Here is an 18,769-nt window from a genome sequence, read left to right on the forward strand (position 1 = left end):
GGGGGGGAAACATTTTTGATTAAGTCTTGAATCTGATAAGTACTTTTGACACCCGTGCAAAAAACATCCACGGGGCAGAATCGAGTGTGGCTCCATGCAAGGTTCTGATGCATGGGGAGAAAATGAAATGCAGTAGGGGAGACAGCGAGTGTTGCAAAACCTCGTCATGACTCGATGCTGCTGTTAGCAAGTAGCTGGCGCAGCAGTCCGCTGACTGTTGAGTCAACAGCAGCAAGAGAGCGAGACACACACATACACACACCGACACACACAACAGATGCAATGACACGGGCACCGGACCGCTCCTTCGACGACTGACAATCGCCTCCCAAAGATTTTATTTTTATGCGTTTGCTTAGACGTTTATACAAATTAATCACTGAATGCGTCCATACTTGTGCGAGCGAGTGAGCTTGCTGCTGATTTCGATCGAACTTGCTGCAAGCTAGCTGTTAGCTGGCTGGCTAGCTGCTAACCCTGCAGGCATCCAAGTGGCCGCACAAAACATGTGGATCGTCGCGGCGGAGACCCCCGGGACCACTCTAGCTTTACTCCGCCGGACGCGAGTTTCAAGCGGCCGCTGACTGGACGACACCAGAGCCTCTGTGTAAATATCCGTCTTATTTTGACCCGTTTCCTCCCTCCCCGCTCGAGACATGTGCACTGAACTCCTGGCTGCTAGCGGCGACGGGTTAGCTCGGCGGCGGCTAGTGCTAACGGCTACAAACAAATAACATGTCAAGTAAAGTGTCGCCACCGTGTGTAACAAAACATATTTTCCATACTTTTAACAAGTTAATACCCTCGTCTGTGGTGCAACCTCGTTTTTATTCCTTATGAAAAAAATCCCACTTGTAAAGTAAGAAGCATGTTTAGCCGGCGGGGACTCGTTGGTTGACATTGGCTAATATTAGCTGGTGTGTTTAGCGTCATTGTTAACACAAATGACCTGCACTGTTGCATTGTTTCCAAATTTTGGCACTTATTTGACACTTTAGATGAAAAAAAAAATCAAACGACAGAATCCCAAACTAAAATGCAAATATAAAGATAAGTTATGTAGCTTCTACCATCAAATGGTAGATCATTTAATTGTTCTTTGTATGTAGCTTGCAGAGTTGGGTGAAGGTAAATACATAATTTTAAAATAAACAATTTCCACACGAATCACATGCACATTGCTCATATAGGGTTAAGTGATAATTCACTTACCTTACTGATACCTACAGTAGATATAAAATACAGATATAATGCTGTCAAATTTGAATAATCAACCTTTGCCGCAACAAGTCTCGGATCCATAGTCCAAGATGATGCTGCCAGGAATTTTCAGCACAATTTCTGTGATGCAATGTGCATGTGGTTAATGGATGTCAACTTTTTAATGAGTCAGCTGGAAGCGAAACCACTTGGAACCCGGCTCAATAAATGGGACAGTAGGTCTTACTGTCATCAGAATGCAGCTTTGCTGATGACATCACTTCACCGATTGACTTTCAATTTGTCTTTGAGTTGATTGTAGGAATATGATAATGAGCTTTTTAATCATGCCCATCATAACACGTAAATTGTTTTCAACACTTCTCTTGAGTTCTTCCTCCTGTTGGACTCGGTATGATCGATGCAGGCTGATTGTTGCTGCTCTTTGACCTCTTGCAGGGAGGAGAAAGAGCAACAAATCTCCAGGACCAGATTGCCCTCCCAACTTTTTGCCTCTCAGACAGACGGCGTGGGACCATGCTGACCATCCTCGCTGCTGGCTCCGTCTTCTTTCCGGGCCTCTTCCTTCTGTCCAAGCAGTGCCTCAAGTCCATCCCGGCGCTGCGATGGAGCGAAGGCGACGCCGTCATCGTGTCGGCAAGGTTGGGAAACATTGACGTTTTTCCCTGGGTCAGCATTTGTTTTCACGCCGGTTGTCTCCGTTCTAGGTTGGTGTCGTCGATTCAGGCGGTCATGGCTTCTTCAGCCGGCTACATAATCGCTTCTTCCTGCGATGACATCATCGAGGATCAGTGAGTCCGTTTGTTGGATTGCAATATTATTTGGTGCAGGTCACAAGCCAAACCATTTGTTGCACCCCTCAGGCACTGGCTGACCAGCAGTTACATCATGTTTGCCGTCCCCTACTTCGTGTACGACATCTACGCCATGTTCATGTGCTACTGGTACAAGCTGAGGGTCAAAGGGCACGAGGAGGCCTCGGCCGCCCCCCAGCACGTGGCGTCGGCGCTGACTAGCTACCTGCGCCGCGAGTTCCTCATGGTGTTGCACCACGTCGTCATGGTTACCGTCTGCTTCCCCGTTTCTGTGGTAACCGCCCTTTCTCCTCCGTTGAACGCTCCGTGGTGCCTTTATATTGTTTACATGCTGAGAATGGTATTGAGATTTTCACATGGAAAATTCTGCAGCAGCTAAGCCGCCATAAATTTTTGTCAGCTGGTGACTCCTGCCAACAGTGCCGCATAATTATAAGCGGTGTAATTGTTTTCTGGCCCGCTGACGACTTTCTGTCCGTCTCGCCCCCCCCTCTAGTTTGTGCGTCAAGGAAAAGGAGATTATTTCCAGGGCATCATGTTCATGGCCGAGCTCAGCACTCCGTCGGTCTGCTTAGGAAAAATTCTCATCCAGGTAGGTGGACGCTCGCCAAGCCCCTGCAATGGTGCCGTGCCAAAAGGACGCGCTAGAGAGCCACGTTTCCACCACCAAGGACGCTACGTGAAGGGCATAGATGCCTTTTCATTCAATTCCAATTGGGAAGCGATCATTTTCACATTATGCGACCCTTCCTGTTCGCCTTTTCTGACCCATACCAAGGCGAACAGGATTTGGTGGAAACGTGTCTTTCTTGTTAAACACCCTCTGCTTTTGCCAATGTCGTTGTCCGCCTTCTCTTTATCCCATCCGGGCGGCGCCCCGTCCCTGCTTATCCTCAGCATGCAAACCCGCATATGTTAACTGTCCCTTAACACGAGCGGCCCTTCCAAACATCACTTGGTAACGCCCTTTGCTTGAGTAAACATTGCACACGCCGCCCTATCCCCGCACCCGCCCGACCCCTCTGCGTTGGTTCGGGCTGTCAGCTGTCTCTGCGCTAGTTTGATAAGCTCGAAAAGCCGTGACGTTAGCGGCTATAGGATCTCTCGCTCGATGCACGGGGAAGGGGGGGGGGAGGCCAAGCCAAAGTCCACTCATGGCAAACTGCTGGCTTCTCTTTGTCTCTTTCTTTGTCTCTCCGCCCTCTCTTGTTTCCCCTCTCTCAGTACAAACAGCAACACACACTCCTGCACAAAGTGAACGGGGCTCTTATGCTGATCACTTTTTTCATCTGTCGAGTCCTCCTCTTCCCTTACCTCTACTACGCCTACGGAAGGTACGTCTTTTCTTCCTCCCGCCTCTCTTCTCTTAACGCTCAGCTTGGGAGTCTCTCATGCGGGGCGGCAAAAGGGGAGGGGTGGGGATGCCGTTTGCGTTTAATCAACCCGTCCCTTGGTGTCTTTCCTTTTGTCGGGGTGCAGGTACGCCTCCATTCCGTTCCACTTGGTCCCCCTGTCGGTGCCCTGGCACACTAACCTCGGGGCCGCCCTGCTCATGGCGCCGCAGCTCTATTGGTTCTATCTCATTTGTCGGGGCGCCCTGCGACTCTTCATGGGCACCTCCCGCTCCCAGAGACGGCGCGCGGCCACCACGGACGGCGGCGCGGCGGCGGCGGCCCAGCCGGCCAACGGCTTTCGAGTGCCCTCCGCCGAGCCCGACTTGGCCACCCACTGAGAGGAGTCGGGGGCGGGCGTGGCGGGAGGGGGGGGGAAGAGAGGCGAATGTACCAATGTCACGGGGTGGGGAGACAAGTAGCAAAGCGGCGAAGGTTAAAAAGGCTACAGACGATGTCCTCAAATAGCGCTGGAGTCTTTGCAGGCCGCTCGCAGCAACCGCCGGGAACGTCGGCTTTGCTGGCCTTCAAGCACTTCAGCCTCTCACTTTGTAGGCGTAAACATAAGAGCGCCGTCGCACTCTGATGATGTCATCGGGGCACTGTGACAGGAAGGAACACGCACTGACCTGAGAGGATTTAGCCTGGATGTATAGCAAAAGCATAGGCCACCTTTTTCCTTCATGTAGATCAAATCGTGACCTCGCGGGAAGAGCAGGTCCGTAGGAATGTATTATAGTGTATGTTAGAACATTTGCTGTAGACGGACGGCAGTTATAGCAACCGAGACGACAAAAAAAAAAAAAAAAAATCCCGGCTGAAGGAAATTCCGGCTTCTTAGTGTTTCTCTGTATCCTCTATGTAGTCACTGTCACTCTAACTTGTACGAGCAACCCACAGACTTGGAGATCATCTCGTAGGACTGCATTCTGCTGCCTTATCCCCCTTTTTCCACAATTCTTTTGCTCTTTGTTTGATTTTCATCCTCAGAGGACACGGGGACAAATGTGACGGGTGTACATAGCGCCGATTTCCATGTCAGTGTTAGGGCAGTGTTTCGTTTTTCAGAAAATAATGTTTTCATTTAGTGTTGATCAAGGACGCCTCACTTCCGTCGGTTTACACAAAGGAGCCCCGATCCCTCGCGCAGCTACGTGTAGATACGACGTCATTCCGATGATCGCAACTGGGCACACTTTGAAAGCGCTGGAGTTGCTGAGCGAAAAGGAAAATATTTGTTGGCCAAAATATCTCGCGCATGGTCATTTCTAATATTGTCAAAAGGCATTATTAAGGGACCCCCGCCATGTTGCGCTTTTAAGGGGGAACAGTATTGTGGGGAAACATTCCCTCGTAATTGACACGCAGCCCGGAGTCACAAAAACAAACATGTATCCAGTTCAGTGTTTTTAATTTATGTATTTATTTTGACACTTTTTACATTGTGCAAATTGCACCGCAGGTTCTATGAACCTTTTTTTTTTGTTTTGTTTTTTTAAACAGACCGGCTGGCTTCGTCACTTTAATGTGTTGGTTTTAAAGCTGCAGCTGCACTCCCTTGGAAATGGGTCATGGCTAAAAAATATATATATATAATAATATATAAAAGGAGAGAAATGCGTGCCAAAACATCTGGAATACTAACCGGGCATGTCGAACACATTACCCACCCCTCCCTTCAGGCCCAGCTCAACCCGAACGTACCGTATATTCCACCAAATGCTTGTTATTTATTTGTAAGTATGTATTTATTTATTTATTTGGTTTGTGGTTCTGAATGCATATTTATGCATCCGTATTATACTCGATGCTTCGGAGCCTGATGTGAAGGCCGTAATGTTACTCAAACTTAATCGGAAATATACTTCTCTGTCCTGATTGTCTCACGTGTTGTATTTATTTGTTCCTATTAATTGTCTGCACACCCCTGCCGAAAGAATACATGCCTGTGAGTATGTCTACATGTTGCGCCACCATTTGTGATTGCTGAAGTGCTTTAAATATTTACTTTTTTTTTTTCTGTTTATTGATTATCCACATGATTAACTTGGTCAACAACACACCCAGCCGTAAGTTGTCTCAGGTTAGCATGTTTATTGCCATCATACAAAAACATAGAAAACATACAAAGCTTGTAACATTAAAAAGAAAAAAAATGAAAAAGCGCCTCGGAAAATGTACAGGAACAATCGTGTTCAGTATCTCCTCTGCCTAGGTGAGAAGATGGTATTGGGGTTGCTGTCTCGCTCCCGTTCCTTGTCTCGCTCCTTCTGGCTGTTGGGCGACAACGCCGCCTCCAGCTTCTTCTCGTTCTTGAAGAGATCTCGGCCTGTGCGCATGATGTGCTCCTCGATTTTGCGGTGGCGCTTCATGTCCGACAGCACTTTGTCCATCCTGGCCTCCCTTTTCACGGACGAGCGAGCTGACGACCCTGCGCGGGGCCAAGGTTCAAAGTTAACCAACAATGCTACCCAAAGTAGAATTTCAGCTTTCCATTAAGTCCTTCCAGCATTGAAGCTTCATGGAAAACTTTTTGACTATTCTACTCCAAACGCTTTCCATAGATAATAAAATTTGGATGGAGTGCTCACCTGGTGTCCTACGTCTATTAATGAAAGAACTTTTCGGGGTGGCTTGCAATTGGTGCTCCTCATTAAAGTCAAACTCAGTTGGACTTGGTGGCCTGAGGGAAAAAAACAAAAAAACACGGTCAATCCATAATCCCTGAAAACTAAAACAGCCCTGAATGATACTAACTTGAGATCCCTCTCTTTCTTCTCTCTCTCCTCAGCCTCGTCTTCCTCCTCCTCCCTTTTGGGCGAAAGGGGGCGTTCGGGCGTGGGCGGCCTCCGGGGAAGGGGCTCGAAGTTGAGCTCCAGCATCTCGCCCTTGGCCAGGAGCTCATAGAGTCTCTTGATCTCAGCAGGAGGCGGCATCCAGTTCTTGGGGTCCTCCATTTCCTCATCGCTGTACACCAGTTCCCATTCGCCGTCCTTCTCTGCCACCTGCGTTCCCTCTTCGTCCTCCACCGCTGCCACCGACTGAGGTGCGTTTGTGAGTTCCTCTCCTTCCAGCTTGTCTGCGTCTTGGTCTGGGGAGGTGAAATTAACACATTTCAATCTTGTGTGGGTGTTGTTCTAAATGCAATTTTGTCGCAGGAACTATCGTACCATTTGCCTCACTTTCTTGACCTTTGTCATCCATGGTCGCAGCGTCCTCCACCGGTGCAGCGATCATCTCAGCATCCTGTTTCGTGCCTTCCTCCTGTTTGCATGCTTCGTTTTTACTCTCTGCTTCTTGGACACAGAGAGCCTGGATGCCCTCACGTAGGGCCACACCTGGGGCCTCAGCCTGCATTCTTCAATAAGGTAAATTCTAAGCAATAGGCAAAAAAAAAAAAAGTAAACTACAGGTGTTTTATGCATCTACGTAGCTTCGTAGGACTTAGGGACATTAAAAACACGGAAAAACACGTAATAGTTGGCCTCCATCCAGCCCACTACTTTTTAATTTGTTGATCTGGATGTGGGGTGAGTAAAACGACAGTTTAGAAGACCATTAAATTAGATCTGAAATAGATGTCAGTGAATGAATGTAATGACCTTTGCAGGAACATTTGGTAAAGGCGTATGCAAAACAGTGAGACAAAATAGGTAAAAGTTCGGGAAGAACCTTGTGCATTTAACATATACACAAGCAAAAAGCGACTACATAAGCAAATTGCATTGACACAAAGAAACTTCCAGGCAAATACCACGTTTGAATGGGAAGTGATGCAGGACAAACGTTAGCGCGCTGGCTCATCATTACCGAAAGCTAGGTGATGCCGTTGCTGCAAGTTTAGATGAAGTTATCTCCGACGACGACTGACATTGGCAAAAATCATTATTGTAACTACACCACAATACACGTACGTAAACAAAGCGCCATTTTGGACAGAATAACCCGCTGACTTTTACACGAGCGCAGACTTGATAATCATGTGGATTAGCCGGCGCCGTGTCGAAAGTGCGGCGGGGGTTCGTTTTTACGGAATCCCATACACAACCACTTTTTTAATTTAATTTCCACAAATTAGAATTTACCTATAAAATGGAAATAAATAGGTGTCTTTTCCCAGACAGTGGTGTAACTAAATCTGGTGTGGGACGGATATTTCTTGTGGCAGTTTATTTCGAAAGTGCGCACCATTTGGCATTTGTAAATCTACATCCGGCGCCACTTCCTGTATGGCGTACCTTGGCCAGAATATATTTCGCCCACAAATAATTTGAATGTAAATAAATGTGAAGCAGTATATTTTACTTTTATAATTGTTTATAATTCTTTTGAGCTCATTTCGTTTTTAATCGAAGCGAGTATTTAGCGGCCTCTGATTGGCCTCTTGTCGTAGCTCCTTTGGCCAGCGTTTCGATTGGATGATTATCCTTTCAGCCCTGATTTGAAAATATTTCCGTTAGCTAGTTTGGGTTTCCTGTTCGCCATTGTTAAAACGTGGCATATACAATGTTGCTGAATTCGACTTCAGGACGTCATTTAAGACATTATTAAAGGCGTCCTTTCTTGGATTCTGTAGAGAACATTGGTAAGGGATTGATACGTTTTCTTATATCCTTTGGAATCACCGAATCGTGGCGTTCACCTCTCGTAGGTTAGCGGTTAGACGCTAGGTAAAAGCCGAGCATCTTCTTAAAAAAAAAAATAAAAAGCTGTAGCACGACCTTTTTATTAATATATCGTTACTTATAACTAATTTGCCCTCTTTGCACTTATCATCCTGAAGTCAAAACATGGCCCAGCGCGTGTCTGTCTCCGACCGTGGACGCAAGAAAACAACCCAAGTGAAGGTTGCGGTTCGTCTACGACCATTTATGGACAAACAAGACGAGCGAGACCCGGGACCTTGTGTGAAAGGCCTGGACTCTCAGAACCTGGAGATTGTAAACTGGAGGAATGCAACAGAAACGCTAAAATACCAGTAAGTATCCATCTGTCATTGATCAAAACCTTATATTAAACACAAATCAGCTAGCAGGGGTCTCTGAACTACTCCATTGAGAAATAAAAATGTGTCCGTGTATTCTTTACACCTTTATTAAATGATGCGCTTTGTCTTGAAGTTTTGATGTGTTCCATGGAGAGAAATCGACACAAGAGGAGGTCTTCCTGTCATCCGTAAAGCCAATTCTGCCTTACATTACCAAGGGCCAGAATGTTAGTGTCTTTGCCTATGGGCCAACAGGAGCCGGTATGTTCCCTTAGCCATTTTAAGGGCTGTGTTACGATTTAGAGATTGTGAACTGTTTTTTTTCTTCTCATCCAAAGGCAAGACGCACACCATGTTGGGAAGTTCAGCTCAGCCTGGCATGATTCCTCGTGCTGTTGGAGAGGTCTACAATCTGGTCAGTGCTCAGGATGAGGACGAGGGTTGGGACTACTCCATTGGAATGTCGTATTTAGAAATTTACAATGAGAAGGTATGGTTGGAGTTCCACAGTATATTACATTGAACCTCATATTTCCAGATCCATTCAAAAATATTGCTGCTTTCTGTCTCCACGATTCAGGTGCTGGATCTTATGTCGCCAAACTCCCAGGACTTGCCCATCCGGGAGGACAAGGACAAGAACATCCTCATCCCGGGCCTCACGCACACAATAATCTCGTCCTTCTCGGACTTTGAACGGCATTTTGTGCCGGCCAACCTCAAGCGTACCACGGCCTCCACCAAAGTCAACGAGCGCTCCAGTCGCAGCCACGCTGTCCTCCTCATAAAGGTTTGAGCGGAACCACTTGGCTATTTTGCCATTCTTCGAATCTCCTTTTGGGTGGCCTGTATGAAAACAAGGTGTCCAAGCTAAGGGGAATTTTGTAAAGAGTTCTTTTTCAGATCATCTATTAGAATTTTATCGATGTCGCCCTTGGAAAAAAACCTATGCGAACCTTGAAAAAGCACTTAAGCAGGTCGTGGCCTTTGTGCAGTAGGCCAGGATTTGGTAGCTGGTGCTAAAATCAACCCTCTCATGATGCTCTCATTAGCAACTGCTGGGCTTTCTGGGACTTTCTGGGAGAGGTACAAGCGGGTGTCTGCTATGTGTGTGTATGAATTGTCCTTGTTCCTTTACTACTTTCCTTTCCGTTTGACCAATCATTTATTTTTCTTCATTAAGGTGGTGCGCACCGAGCACTGCCTCCCCCGCCGCCAACAAACGGGCAAACTCTACCTGGTGGACCTGGCTGGCTCAGAGGACAACCGGCGCACGGGCAACCGGGGCATCCGCCTCAAAGAAAGCGGCGCCATCAACCTGTCGCTCTTCACTCTTAGCAAAGTGGTGGACTCGCTCAAGTCGGGCGCCTCGGTGCGCGTGCCCTACAGGGACAGCAAATTGACCCGCCTGCTCCAGGACTCGCTGGGCGGCTCGGCGCACTCGCTCATGATCGTCAACATCGCCCCCGAGTACGAGCATTGCTTCGATACGGTCAGCGCGCTCAACTTTGCGGCCAAGTCCAAGCTCATCGTCAACAGGCCCTTCACCCAAGAAAGTATGCATGGGTTTTGTTTATTTTTGTTTACACTTTACTCGTCTGAAAATCATCTCATTCGCTTCCATGTCTCAATTTGGAAATGATGCCGTCATGCTTGACTTCTGGCACTGCAATGCGGCCTGAAATCATGCAGTGGCATATTTCCAGACAAATAGTGTCGCTCTTGTTTTGTGCCCTGCATACTAAACTGCTCCCCCCACTTTTTTTTGGCTCTCTTTCTCTCCAGCGAAACAGACCAGAGAGGATCTCTGTGCCGGGCGGCCTGGCACAGAGCCTCAAAAAAAGAAGCGGAAGGTTGAGAAGAAAACTAAGCAGGAGGCCTCCACCTCGCCATCGACTCAACTTTGCAGGTGCGAGAACGCTCGTACCTGCTGAGCACTGACTTGTTAATTCATTTGTGTGTTGTTGAGCTCCGGGTAGCAAAAAGCGATCATCTCAGTCAACCTACGTGTTGGTGTCTTCTGCTTATGCACACTCAGTCTGTCAGAACCGTCACTCGTAGAAAGGCTGCTTGCTCTGGAGAAGCGGGTGATGTGCTACGAGAACCAAGACCGGGTCAGTGTGTTTGAAGGATGTGGCTCGCAAACAAAACAAACCCAGGTAACTCACCTTCATCCTCAAACAGGAGCAGAGAGACTCTGAGAGAAAGGACGTGCTCCTCGCTCAGCTGGCTAAGGCAAAGTCAGGTTCCGGTCAGGAGCCCATCTTCAGGAGCAGCACGGTGCCTCTACAAGAGAAACAGGCCAACGTCATGAAAGGCAACTTGCAGCGAGCCGTGGTCCGCCCCCTGCAGGATCACCGTAAGTCGTCGTGATGGAAGCGCTGGGTGGCGGAGAGAATGTGCTTCAATTGAGCAAGTGGACCTCACGCTGTTACTCACTTCTCTGAGCAGTCGCTGCTAAAATAGAATCAATTTGGATTATTCATGGCGGCGCGGCCGCCAGGTCACCCTCATTTTCGATTTTCCACAGTGTGCCGGCCGCAGCCGCTTACCGTCAGGAAGCAGTCAGTCTGTGTCAAGAGAAAAGTGGCCGTCACGCTTCCGCCTCACGCTGAGGTCAGCGTCCCGCCTGGGAAAATGTCTTTTCAGATGAATTATTGATCAGCACCCTGTTTTAATTCCTGATAGTTGTGGACACGGTGGGAGCCAGTAGACCGAGTGTTGCATTTGTGTTTTTTCTCAGCTTCCGGGCGCCAAAGAGAACGCAATGGTGAATAGCTGGGAATCCCAGCTGGACAAATCGGTCGTGGACCAGGCCAGGCACAAGATCCTCCAGATCCTCAACACGGGCTCCCTTAAGGAGCTGAAAGGTCTGCAGCAGATCGGCGACAAGAAGGCCAAACTCATCCTGGGCTGGAGGGAGCTCCACGGCGTTTTCTCCAAGGTACGTACGAGACGTGAAGCCTCCACTGCTTTGTTGTCCGTCCTACTCGTAATGTCGGGCCATCTTCACGCAGTTGGAAGAGCTCTCTCAAGTTGAGGGGATGACAGAAAAAAGATTTTCCACCTTCTTGAAGGCAAGTTAACAACTTTTGTATGCTGTTCTGACCTGATGACGTGAGCTCGGGTTCATATTTTGCTCTTTCTATTTTCAGGCAAACCTTTTGAGTGAGATGGGAAAGTAATCACCTTCATTTTTTTAGGAGGAGGTTGGATTGTAATATCCATTAATGTATTGAAATGTGACTCTGTAAATATTGTTTTGAAAAAAACTTGCATTGAACCTGGAAGGCTGTTACAGCACATCCTTTTTTGAACATATTGCCTGCAGCCTTATTTGAAAATGAAATTTTTGCCTTTTTTCCCCCCTTTTGCCCCAAGAAGAAATGTCATGTTTTTTGGGTGACATTTTTGTAAATGTAAATATTAAAAAAAAAAACTAAAATCTCTGTTTGGAAGTATTTGTAACCTGTGTCATGAAGTTTAGAATTATTTAAAATGATCCCTTTTTTCTTGCTGTTTCTGTAGCTTCGTAGTGATGGTAAATTTCGGGCGCGCTTGGAAACATACACCGGGCGCGCACTGTTTCTCTGGCTGTTTGTGGAACGCACTCTTTTTCCCTATACGCATCCATTCTTGAAGTAAAGTTCCAAACGCGCCTTCAGTTGATTGGAATGCCCTACCACAGCTGACCCAACTTGTCGGAGGGCAAACAAAGCATGGTCAAGGTAAATGTTTGTTACAATTAAAATATTATTTGTATTTTGAAGTTATCTCCAGGAATCTAGTAGCTCAATCCTTTTCGACCGAGAGGGAAGCAGGAAAAAAAAAGAGCAATGCGACTCAGCTGCAATGAGACCAAGCTTATTGGACTGACTTATTGGACTGACTTAATAGCCCAAAGGTAAGTTTTATACGTTTCAATTTTTTTCTGCCTTGTTTAAAGATGCCAAACTAACACAATACTTTTAATTATGACAAAAAAAAGACATAAAAACCAAACAAGCTGTTTTTTCTTGACAAGTAGGTGATGCAGCCAGTACCAAATGTATGTTAAGCAAAAATGCTATCTCCGCTTTTTTTTTTTTTTTTTGGCAACCTTTCAGTAAGTACATTCACACGAAAAACGACTTTCATTTAAAATAAGTTTTTTGAAGCAATAGTTTGAAAATGTGGCTTTCAGGTGACCAAGTCCATGTAAATAAAATGCAATTAATATTTGAACTGGATAAACCTAACGTGGTCTATTTTATTTTTCTGTTTTACTTTTTTTCAAGCACAACAAACGTATATGATATTGGCGCCTAAGTAATCCCCCGACTGCTAAATAATGGAATTGCCATTACGTAACAGTTTAAAAGCTTTATTTGTTGACGTACAGTGCTACTGTTGTAGTTACCCTTTTACGCCACAAGACGGCGCACTAACTTTTTTTTAAATCCCAGCACGTACTATGTTGTTTTTGTATTCTTGACGTGAAGTAAATGGGATGCATCCTTACACAACTGCTTCAAATGTGACAACGACCTTCCTTGTGATGTATTTTTGTATGAGGCACGTTCACTACCCATGTATAAGTAATTGATTGCTTGTTTTTCTAGCCTAGAAACAATTTCCCCCTTTATTTTATTGTTCATTTTGTATAAACTTGAGTTATGTCTCATTTCACTACATGTGTTTAATAGACTGGGTGTCTAAGCTGAAATAAGAAATTATTGTGGTTTATATTTTTCAGTGTGAGCTAATTTACCAACTGCATAGTTCTTTGCTCCACTTTTCTCTATTTTTCTCTCTTTCCATCTGTGTTCTCTTGATCCTTTTCTCTCTTTTGTAATATGATGCTTGGACAGGTGGATGGGGAAATCCAACGTATCCTCCCTAGCAACGGCAAGATGGAAGACACTGTATTGCCGGCGAATCACATTTGACACTGTCCTCCCCAAAAATGATTACAATGGTCCGATCCCCGCGTTCGTCTGACACGGATCGATAGGCACAATGAATGTTATCGATAAACAATAGCACATCGGCTGCTTTCACTTGTGCCTCCCCCCCTCCTCATCCGTCTCTTTGGCCTGCCCCTGCATGCTGGAGCCCCTCCCTCCCTCATCCAAGCCCAACAAGCAAGCATCCTCCTCCTCCTCCCTGTCTTCATCCTCACACACGGATGCCCTCTGCTCAAATGAGCAAACAAACATCAACGTTTCTCTTCATTTCATTCTTGGATAAATAACGTGCGATGCCAATATCCGTCTCCTCGCTATCGCGTTGACAACAAAACGACGGAATACCAACAAAAGGTCAGTTTCTTGGTTTTCCCTGACTAGGCACATTTTGTGTATATTGAGACGGGTGAGGATGACGATGCGGGGAACCCCCCCGTTTTCGTTCCCTTATTTTTTTCCGTGGTAGTGTATTAAAAGCAGCGAGGTAATTAGTGAGGATTGGTCCATTGTCCTGCTCCCCTCTCCCAGCCCCCATCACAGCTTTGTCCTTTATTGTGCTGTAAGTGTGTGTGTGTGTACACATATGTTGTTGTGTGCACACCTGCTTTTATCACATGCACTCTGTTGTGTATATACAGTGCGTGTGTTCTACTGGCTTGTTTGTATCTCACCATTTGTCGCCATGGCAATATTGTTATTTTTTATTTGCGCGTAATCATCTGCTCCAACCTCTTCAGCAAAGCATTGTGGAGAAAATGTGCGAATTCTTTATGGAAAAAAAGGAAAAAGCCAGGCCTTAGACATAAATAAACTAGACCCTGGTCATTGCAAATTTATCTAATCACAGATTTTTTGCTGGTTTCCACCTCTGTTCTGTTCTTAGGTACGCCAGCTGCCTCTTTTTTTTTTTTTTTTTTAATATAAATCCTCACAGCTGTCAACATGATGCCCGCGTCGTCTCCTTCCGCCTGGCCGGGAGAGGAGCGACCGTCCCTGCTGGATCAGGAGGAGCCCGAGCTGAGCCAAGTGTCTGTGGCCATGCCGTGCCCCTCCCTGGGCGTGGGCGAGCAGTTCCCGTGCGGCGGCGACGTTGGCAGCAGCAGCAGCAGCAGTCCGTCTGGCGCCGGACCCCCACGCAGCAAGTCCAAAGGCGAGCTGGTCATCGTCATTAACGACAAACTCAGGAGCAGTGAGTGGTGATGGGAATGGGGCAAATTTGACTGCAAATGTTCCAACCTTTGTGTGTGGGCTGATTGTGTTTCTGTAATCCAAAGCAAGGCAATTTTTTGTCCCTTAGGTAATGGGGCCCTCGCCAGCGACGGCGCCTCCCCTGTGGTCTCGTCACCTCCTCGACGCCAGCACTCCATCTCGTACCCGCACCACGCCAAGACCCGGAAAGGCAGCCGGGCGGGCTCCATCGCCTACACGGCCTTCTCGCCCAGGCCCTCGCTGTCTCGTCACTCCAGCATCGCCACCAACCCCCCCTTGGACCGCACCAAAGTGAAGGACTACCTCCTGCTCTCCGTGCTGGCCTGCTTCTGCCCCGTGTGGCCCATCAACATCGTGGGCTTTGTCTACTCCATCATGGTTTGTCCTTTTATTTGGCACCCAATCAAAGCATATGAACATGAGCCACCTTATCCATTATAATTTGGCAACCGGTGGAGGAAAAGTAGTCTATAATCTCCATTGGCAGATGACTAACCTGCTGTCTCCTCCCTCCCAGTCCAAGAACAGCCTGGAGCAAGGGAACCTGGACGGCGCTGTGCGTCTGGGCCGCGTGGCCAAGATGCTGTCCATGGTGTCGCTAGTGGGAGGGACGTTCATTATCATCGCCTGCATTGTCAACCTCGCCAGTGAGTGTCCCAAATCTGACCTTTAACCTATCCATCTCTTCTCCCTTCTACTGTTTTTTTTAACTCCTTTGTGCCAATCCACTACTATAAACCTTTTCACATGAGAACCAAAATATATATTTAGAAGGGGGAAAAAGTTAACCCCCTTTGACTCAAATGGTTTATTCCACAGCAATCCACTCTAACAAATGAGCAAAAAATGAGCTGGATTGCCGCATTATCCACTCAGTGTGATGCAATCTTTGTCTTGTTTCCATCCTTTTTTTGTTGACATAGTCCTTCCTCATTTTTTAATCTGTGTTAATAGTTCCATGTCATAACTGTTTGTATGATTATTGACCCGGTCATTTGGCATTGAAGCCCCTGCAAGCCATTTCCTTGCAATGGCCTTTTTATATGCCGCATGCCCGTTCCAAAGAAGGTACTTACCTTCCCCGAACACAGATTGTCGTGATAAATAGCCCCCATTAAGAAGGCACTTAACTGGCTTGATCCACATTTTAATGGCACCACTATCACATCAAGTACAGAAACGATCCGTATTACACAAAAGACAAAAAAAATAGTGCGTAGCTGACTCAATATTACTCTAATAATTTGACCAAAATATTTATATATTATATAAATATATATATATTCACTGTACTCCGTTTTAAGAACTTCCATCTTAGCGATATATTACCTTTACATCTCGTTTCCATCAGTTTAATTCCGTCGTTGTCTTCATTTGACATCTTTTTCTACCTCCTGGAACCAAACGACTGCATGCTACCGAGGTGTGTGTGTGTGTCTGTGTGTGTAGTGTAGTGTTGTGTAGTCGGCGGTTCATTCCTTACCTGTTATCCCCCTTGTACCACCCGACCTATGATGTATGTTCTTGTATCTGGCTAATAAAGGGATTCTCATAACACATCTGTGAATCCGCGGTTCATTCAATGAATCGGGACTGGAGACGCGCGTATTTGCATCCAAATTAAAATTTGATTTTATCTTTGTACGAAGGGTCGGAATTACAGAGCAACCCTTTGGTGGTGGTGCCTGGAGATTAATTAACTCCATACCCAAGCCACTTAAATTTTTTTGGGGGGGGGAATGTTTGAATGCAATGTTTGTGTAATGTTGTAAACTTTGTCGTAAGTGCCCCCCCAAATATTTTTTCAAATAATTAGCCGATTAACCCGTTATCGGATTCTTCTTCTCTGCCAAATATCCAAATTGGCCAAAAAATCCATATGAGAGCGATAGCCTAGTGACCCTCGTCATGTGTCATAACCGCCAGTCAGTTGCGCAACAGCTGGCCAACTAACCCACTTCCTTTTCCTTCTTTTAGTCAATGTGAAAACCTGAGTTTCATCCCGCCATCAAACGGGATAAGGCAGCCGCATCCCGACCGGCCCGCACCTGCACCGCCTGTTTTTTACCATCTAGTTGTTACCTGGATGTGCGACTAAAACCAAACTCAGCCACTTATTTTCTAGCCCCTCTGATCTTAGAGAAGTCTGTTTTGCTCATGGAAGACAAGATGCAAAAAAAAGGGAGGTGGGAGGGATTGGGAACGTCCGCCAGTTTATTGTTGGAGGATGGAGACAAACTGATTGGTCCCCGAAGTCGCAGTCGATTGGACATCTCGGCTGCGGCGATCCCAGGACGCGCTCGCAAGCATGTCAAATCCCCTCTGATACACGGAGACACTCCACTCGCCCCGCCCCGTCACCATCTCAACCTTGGAGGACAAAACGTCTCCATCACCCTGTTCTGAGACTGCCACGATAACACGGAGAGATGATGCGAGTCTTGTCTTGCAAAGTAAAAGAGAACATAAGTGCCAAAAAAAAAAAGTCTCAATTGTTATCACAGGGCCAAAACATTCCGCAATCTTCTTAACGCTGCCACCTTTTGAAGCACTGTGAGTTCCACCATTGAAACTGTAGCAACGGACATGCTCGGGACACAACATTAGGGACACCTGCGGTATTCCAAGGACATTCTGTACGAGCAAAGATTCGATTTTTTTTTTTTTTTGTCAAATCCACTTGAGCGCAAAAAACAACTCAATTTGGTTCAAAAATGGACAACTAGTACAACCACTACTAATTAATTAACGGGTTGATATCTGTGCCTTGCTAGTAACATGTATTGAATGTCCTGAGTTGATGCAGGTGTCCCTAACAAAGTGGCCAGTGAGCGCGCTTTAACATTCAAATTGTGTCGGTCACAGGTTATCTTTTGGTAATATTTGTACAAGATCTCGTGTGTGTGTGTGTGGGTGCGTGTGTACTTTGTAAACAAAGGAGTGGCGGGTGATTGCCATCCACGTCGTGAGCGTAGCTTGCGTGCGCTGCTGCTCGGTCACAAGGTAGCTTTTTAAACAACGATGCATTTACATTGCAAACGCCCATGAAACTATTTTTCGGCTATACGCGGTCACGTTGACGTTCAGCTTGGGTGAAATCGGTCTGTGCATGTTTTGCCGAGCTGTAATTGCGTATTTCTATCTCCTACTCGTGAGGTCTGCACTCACTCTATTGTGTATTCCTTCCTATACCTGCCATTGTCACTGTGATGCAAACCAACTGGCTTCTTACCGACCTTACACAATCGACTCCTGCCTCCTGTCAAGGCCAACCCCCCCCACACATGTATATTTGATCTAGTAATCTTGAGTTGTAGCGGTGTATTCTGCTGATATAATCCTCAATGATCGTGATATGACTAATAGTTGACCCGGCCGTCCTATTAGCAACTGGCTTCTGTTCTGATTATCTTTGTAGTGACTGGCATGCCGTGGGATTTTTTCGGATTCATGTATGAACCACGAGTTGTCACTTTGGAATATTATAATTATGCAGTATATTTATAATAAAGACACAATGCATGCAGGTGGATGCTACTTGTTTTTCACAATCTGCTTTATAGAGGCCAAATATTTTACCACTTGTGTATTTCTCCAAAGAGGCACAGCGTGCTTGCTACAGCTAAAGTGGGCAATTAACCCAAATGAAAATTTCATATTTAAAAATTTTCAACAAAAGCTTAATGCTAACATTCAAAACATGTTTGTATATGTTGAATAAAAAATAAAAAAAATGATTTGAGTGGCAAAAAAGAGATCTTCCAGGGAACAGAAAATAAAAATCCCCCTGGGCTGTGTTTCCATGTTGACAGGCAAAGATCCTGTGAGTCAGCTAATTTGACAGGCACTACTTACTGTACTGCAGCCGCTCCCATTTGTCCACATAAAGCACTAAGTGGGTCAGTGGGATTAAATCCAGCTGGCTCACATCAGCGGCCTCTCGGTGGCCGCCGGCATCCTCTGCCCGGCAAGAAATTAGCACACAAATACAAAACCGTTTCCAATGATATCTTAACATAATTAGCAATATCATAACTTTTGAACTGATTTCACATCAGAGCAGGGTGTGTTCCTCCAATCTGCACGAGAAATGGCCTTCTAATTGAATGTTTGTGATTTACACACAATTATGGGATGTCAAATGAGCTGCCGGCTCCCATTCCGAGTGAATTTTTTTTTTTTTTTAAACGGATTTTGTCT

General features: G+C 46.1%; 4 protein-coding genes across 12 annotated transcripts in view; 3 read left to right on the forward strand and 1 right to left on the reverse strand.

Annotated features, from left to right (window-relative positions):
• The first annotated feature begins 125 nt into the window (after window positions 1–125).
• On the forward strand, window positions 126–5,310 carry LOC148382733 (ceramide synthase-like). The gene is made up of 7 exons (XM_088359023.1): window positions 126–607; window positions 1,660–1,862; window positions 1,929–2,012; window positions 2,085–2,310; window positions 2,533–2,628; window positions 3,261–3,370; window positions 3,516–5,310. The coding sequence occupies exons 2-7, from the start codon at window positions 1,738–1,740 to the stop codon at window positions 3,766–3,768; spliced, it is 894 nt and encodes a 297-aa protein (XP_088215149.1). The 5' UTR covers window positions 126–607; window positions 1,660–1,737; the 3' UTR covers window positions 3,769–5,310.
• Window positions 5,311–5,501: 191 nt separating this feature from the next.
• pagr1 (PAXIP1 associated glutamate-rich protein 1) lies at window positions 5,502–7,429 on the reverse strand. Of its 3 annotated transcripts, none has more exons than XM_088359025.1 (5): window positions 7,238–7,429; window positions 6,598–6,785; window positions 6,185–6,518; window positions 6,019–6,110; window positions 5,502–5,858 (listed from the first exon to the last, which is right to left on the reverse strand). In XM_088359025.1, the coding sequence occupies exons 2-5, from the start codon at window positions 6,782–6,784 to the stop codon at window positions 5,623–5,625; spliced, it is 849 nt and encodes a 282-aa protein (XP_088215151.1). In that variant the 5' UTR covers window position 6,785; window positions 7,238–7,429; the 3' UTR covers window positions 5,502–5,622. The 3 variants fall into 3 exon arrangements, with proteins under 3 accessions (XP_088215151.1, XP_088215152.1, XP_088215150.1); XM_088359026.1 differs by having other exon boundaries at window positions 6,598–6,802; window positions 7,182–7,429; XM_088359024.1 differs by having other exon boundaries at window positions 6,598–6,802; window positions 7,238–7,428.
• Window positions 7,430–7,790: 361 nt separating this feature from the next.
• kif22 (kinesin family member 22) lies at window positions 7,791–11,859 on the forward strand. Its single transcript, XM_088359016.1, has 13 exons — window positions 7,791–8,012; window positions 8,211–8,405; window positions 8,548–8,675; window positions 8,753–8,904; window positions 8,995–9,204; window positions 9,598–9,970; window positions 10,200–10,323; window positions 10,453–10,528; window positions 10,599–10,773; window positions 10,945–11,030; window positions 11,158–11,358; window positions 11,432–11,491; window positions 11,570–11,859. Exons 2-13 carry the CDS (start codon window positions 8,218–8,220, stop codon window positions 11,597–11,599), a joined length of 1,803 nt encoding a protein of 600 aa, XP_088215142.1. The 5' UTR covers window positions 7,791–8,012; window positions 8,211–8,217; the 3' UTR covers window positions 11,600–11,859.
• Window positions 11,860–11,993: 134 nt separating this feature from the next.
• The window catches only part of prrt2 (proline-rich transmembrane protein 2), a 29,610-nt gene continuing 22,834 nt past the window's right edge, over window positions 11,994–18,769 (forward strand). Inside the window, exons 1-6 of one of the 7 annotated variants that reach the window (XM_088359033.1) lie at window positions 11,994–12,318; window positions 13,265–13,714; window positions 14,244–14,549; window positions 14,658–14,947; window positions 15,087–15,216; window positions 16,547–18,095. In XM_088359033.1, coding sequence (XP_088215159.1) covers window positions 14,303–14,549; window positions 14,658–14,947; window positions 15,087–15,216; window positions 16,547–16,563 — 684 coding nt within the window. In that variant the 5' untranslated portion in view covers window positions 11,994–12,318; window positions 13,265–13,714; window positions 14,244–14,302 and the 3' untranslated portion in view covers window positions 16,564–18,095. Of the gene's footprint in view, window positions 12,319–12,846; window positions 12,969–13,264; window positions 13,715–14,243; window positions 14,550–14,657; window positions 14,948–15,086; window positions 16,127–16,546; window positions 18,096–18,769 lie in introns of those variants that run through there. The other 6 variants (XM_088359034.1, XM_088359028.1, XM_088359031.1 and 3 more) reach the window with 6 other exon arrangements.

Source organism: Syngnathus floridae, chromosome 18, assembly GCF_059516105.1.
Source record: "Syngnathus floridae isolate MCC-2025c chromosome 18, RoL_Sflo_1.0, whole genome shotgun sequence".
Taxonomy (NCBI): domain Eukaryota; kingdom Metazoa; phylum Chordata; class Actinopteri; order Syngnathiformes; family Syngnathidae; genus Syngnathus; species Syngnathus floridae.

What these genes read in the sequence shown, in the direction of transcription:
- LOC148382733 (XM_088359023.1), top strand. Translation starts at nt 1,738, where the DNA reads ATGCTGACCATCCTCGCTGCTGGCTCCGTCTTCTTTCCGGGCCTCTTC. An exon ending in TCTGCTTCCCCGTTTCTGTG is followed by an intron (nt 2,311 to 2,532) that starts GTAACCGCCCTT and finishes CCCCCCCTCTAG; the next exon opens with TTTGTGCGTCAAGGAAAAGG. An exon ending in TAGGAAAAATTCTCATCCAG is followed by an intron (nt 2,629 to 3,260) that starts GTAGGTGGACGC and finishes CCCCTCTCTCAG; the next exon opens with TACAAACAGCAACACACACT.
- pagr1 (XM_088359025.1), bottom strand. Translation starts at nt 6,784, where the DNA reads ATGCAGGCTGAGGCCCCAGGTGTGGCCCTACGTGAGGGCATCCAGGCT. An exon ending in AAGAAAGAGAGGGATCTCAA is followed by an intron (nt 6,111 to 6,184) that starts GTTAGTATCATT and finishes TTTTTCCCTCAG; the next exon opens with GCCACCAAGTCCAACTGAGT. An exon ending in TAATAGACGTAGGACACCAG is followed by an intron (nt 5,859 to 6,018) that starts GTGAGCACTCCA and finishes GGCCCCGCGCAG; the next exon opens with GGTCGTCAGCTCGCTCGTCC.
- kif22 (XM_088359016.1), top strand. Translation starts at nt 8,218, where the DNA reads ATGGCCCAGCGCGTGTCTGTCTCCGACCGTGGACGCAAGAAAACAACC. An exon ending in CCATCGACTCAACTTTGCAG is followed by an intron (nt 10,324 to 10,452) that starts GTGCGAGAACGC and finishes ATGCACACTCAG; the next exon opens with TCTGTCAGAACCGTCACTCG. An exon ending in TCCACGGCGTTTTCTCCAAG is followed by an intron (nt 11,359 to 11,431) that starts GTACGTACGAGA and finishes ATCTTCACGCAG; the next exon opens with TTGGAAGAGCTCTCTCAAGT.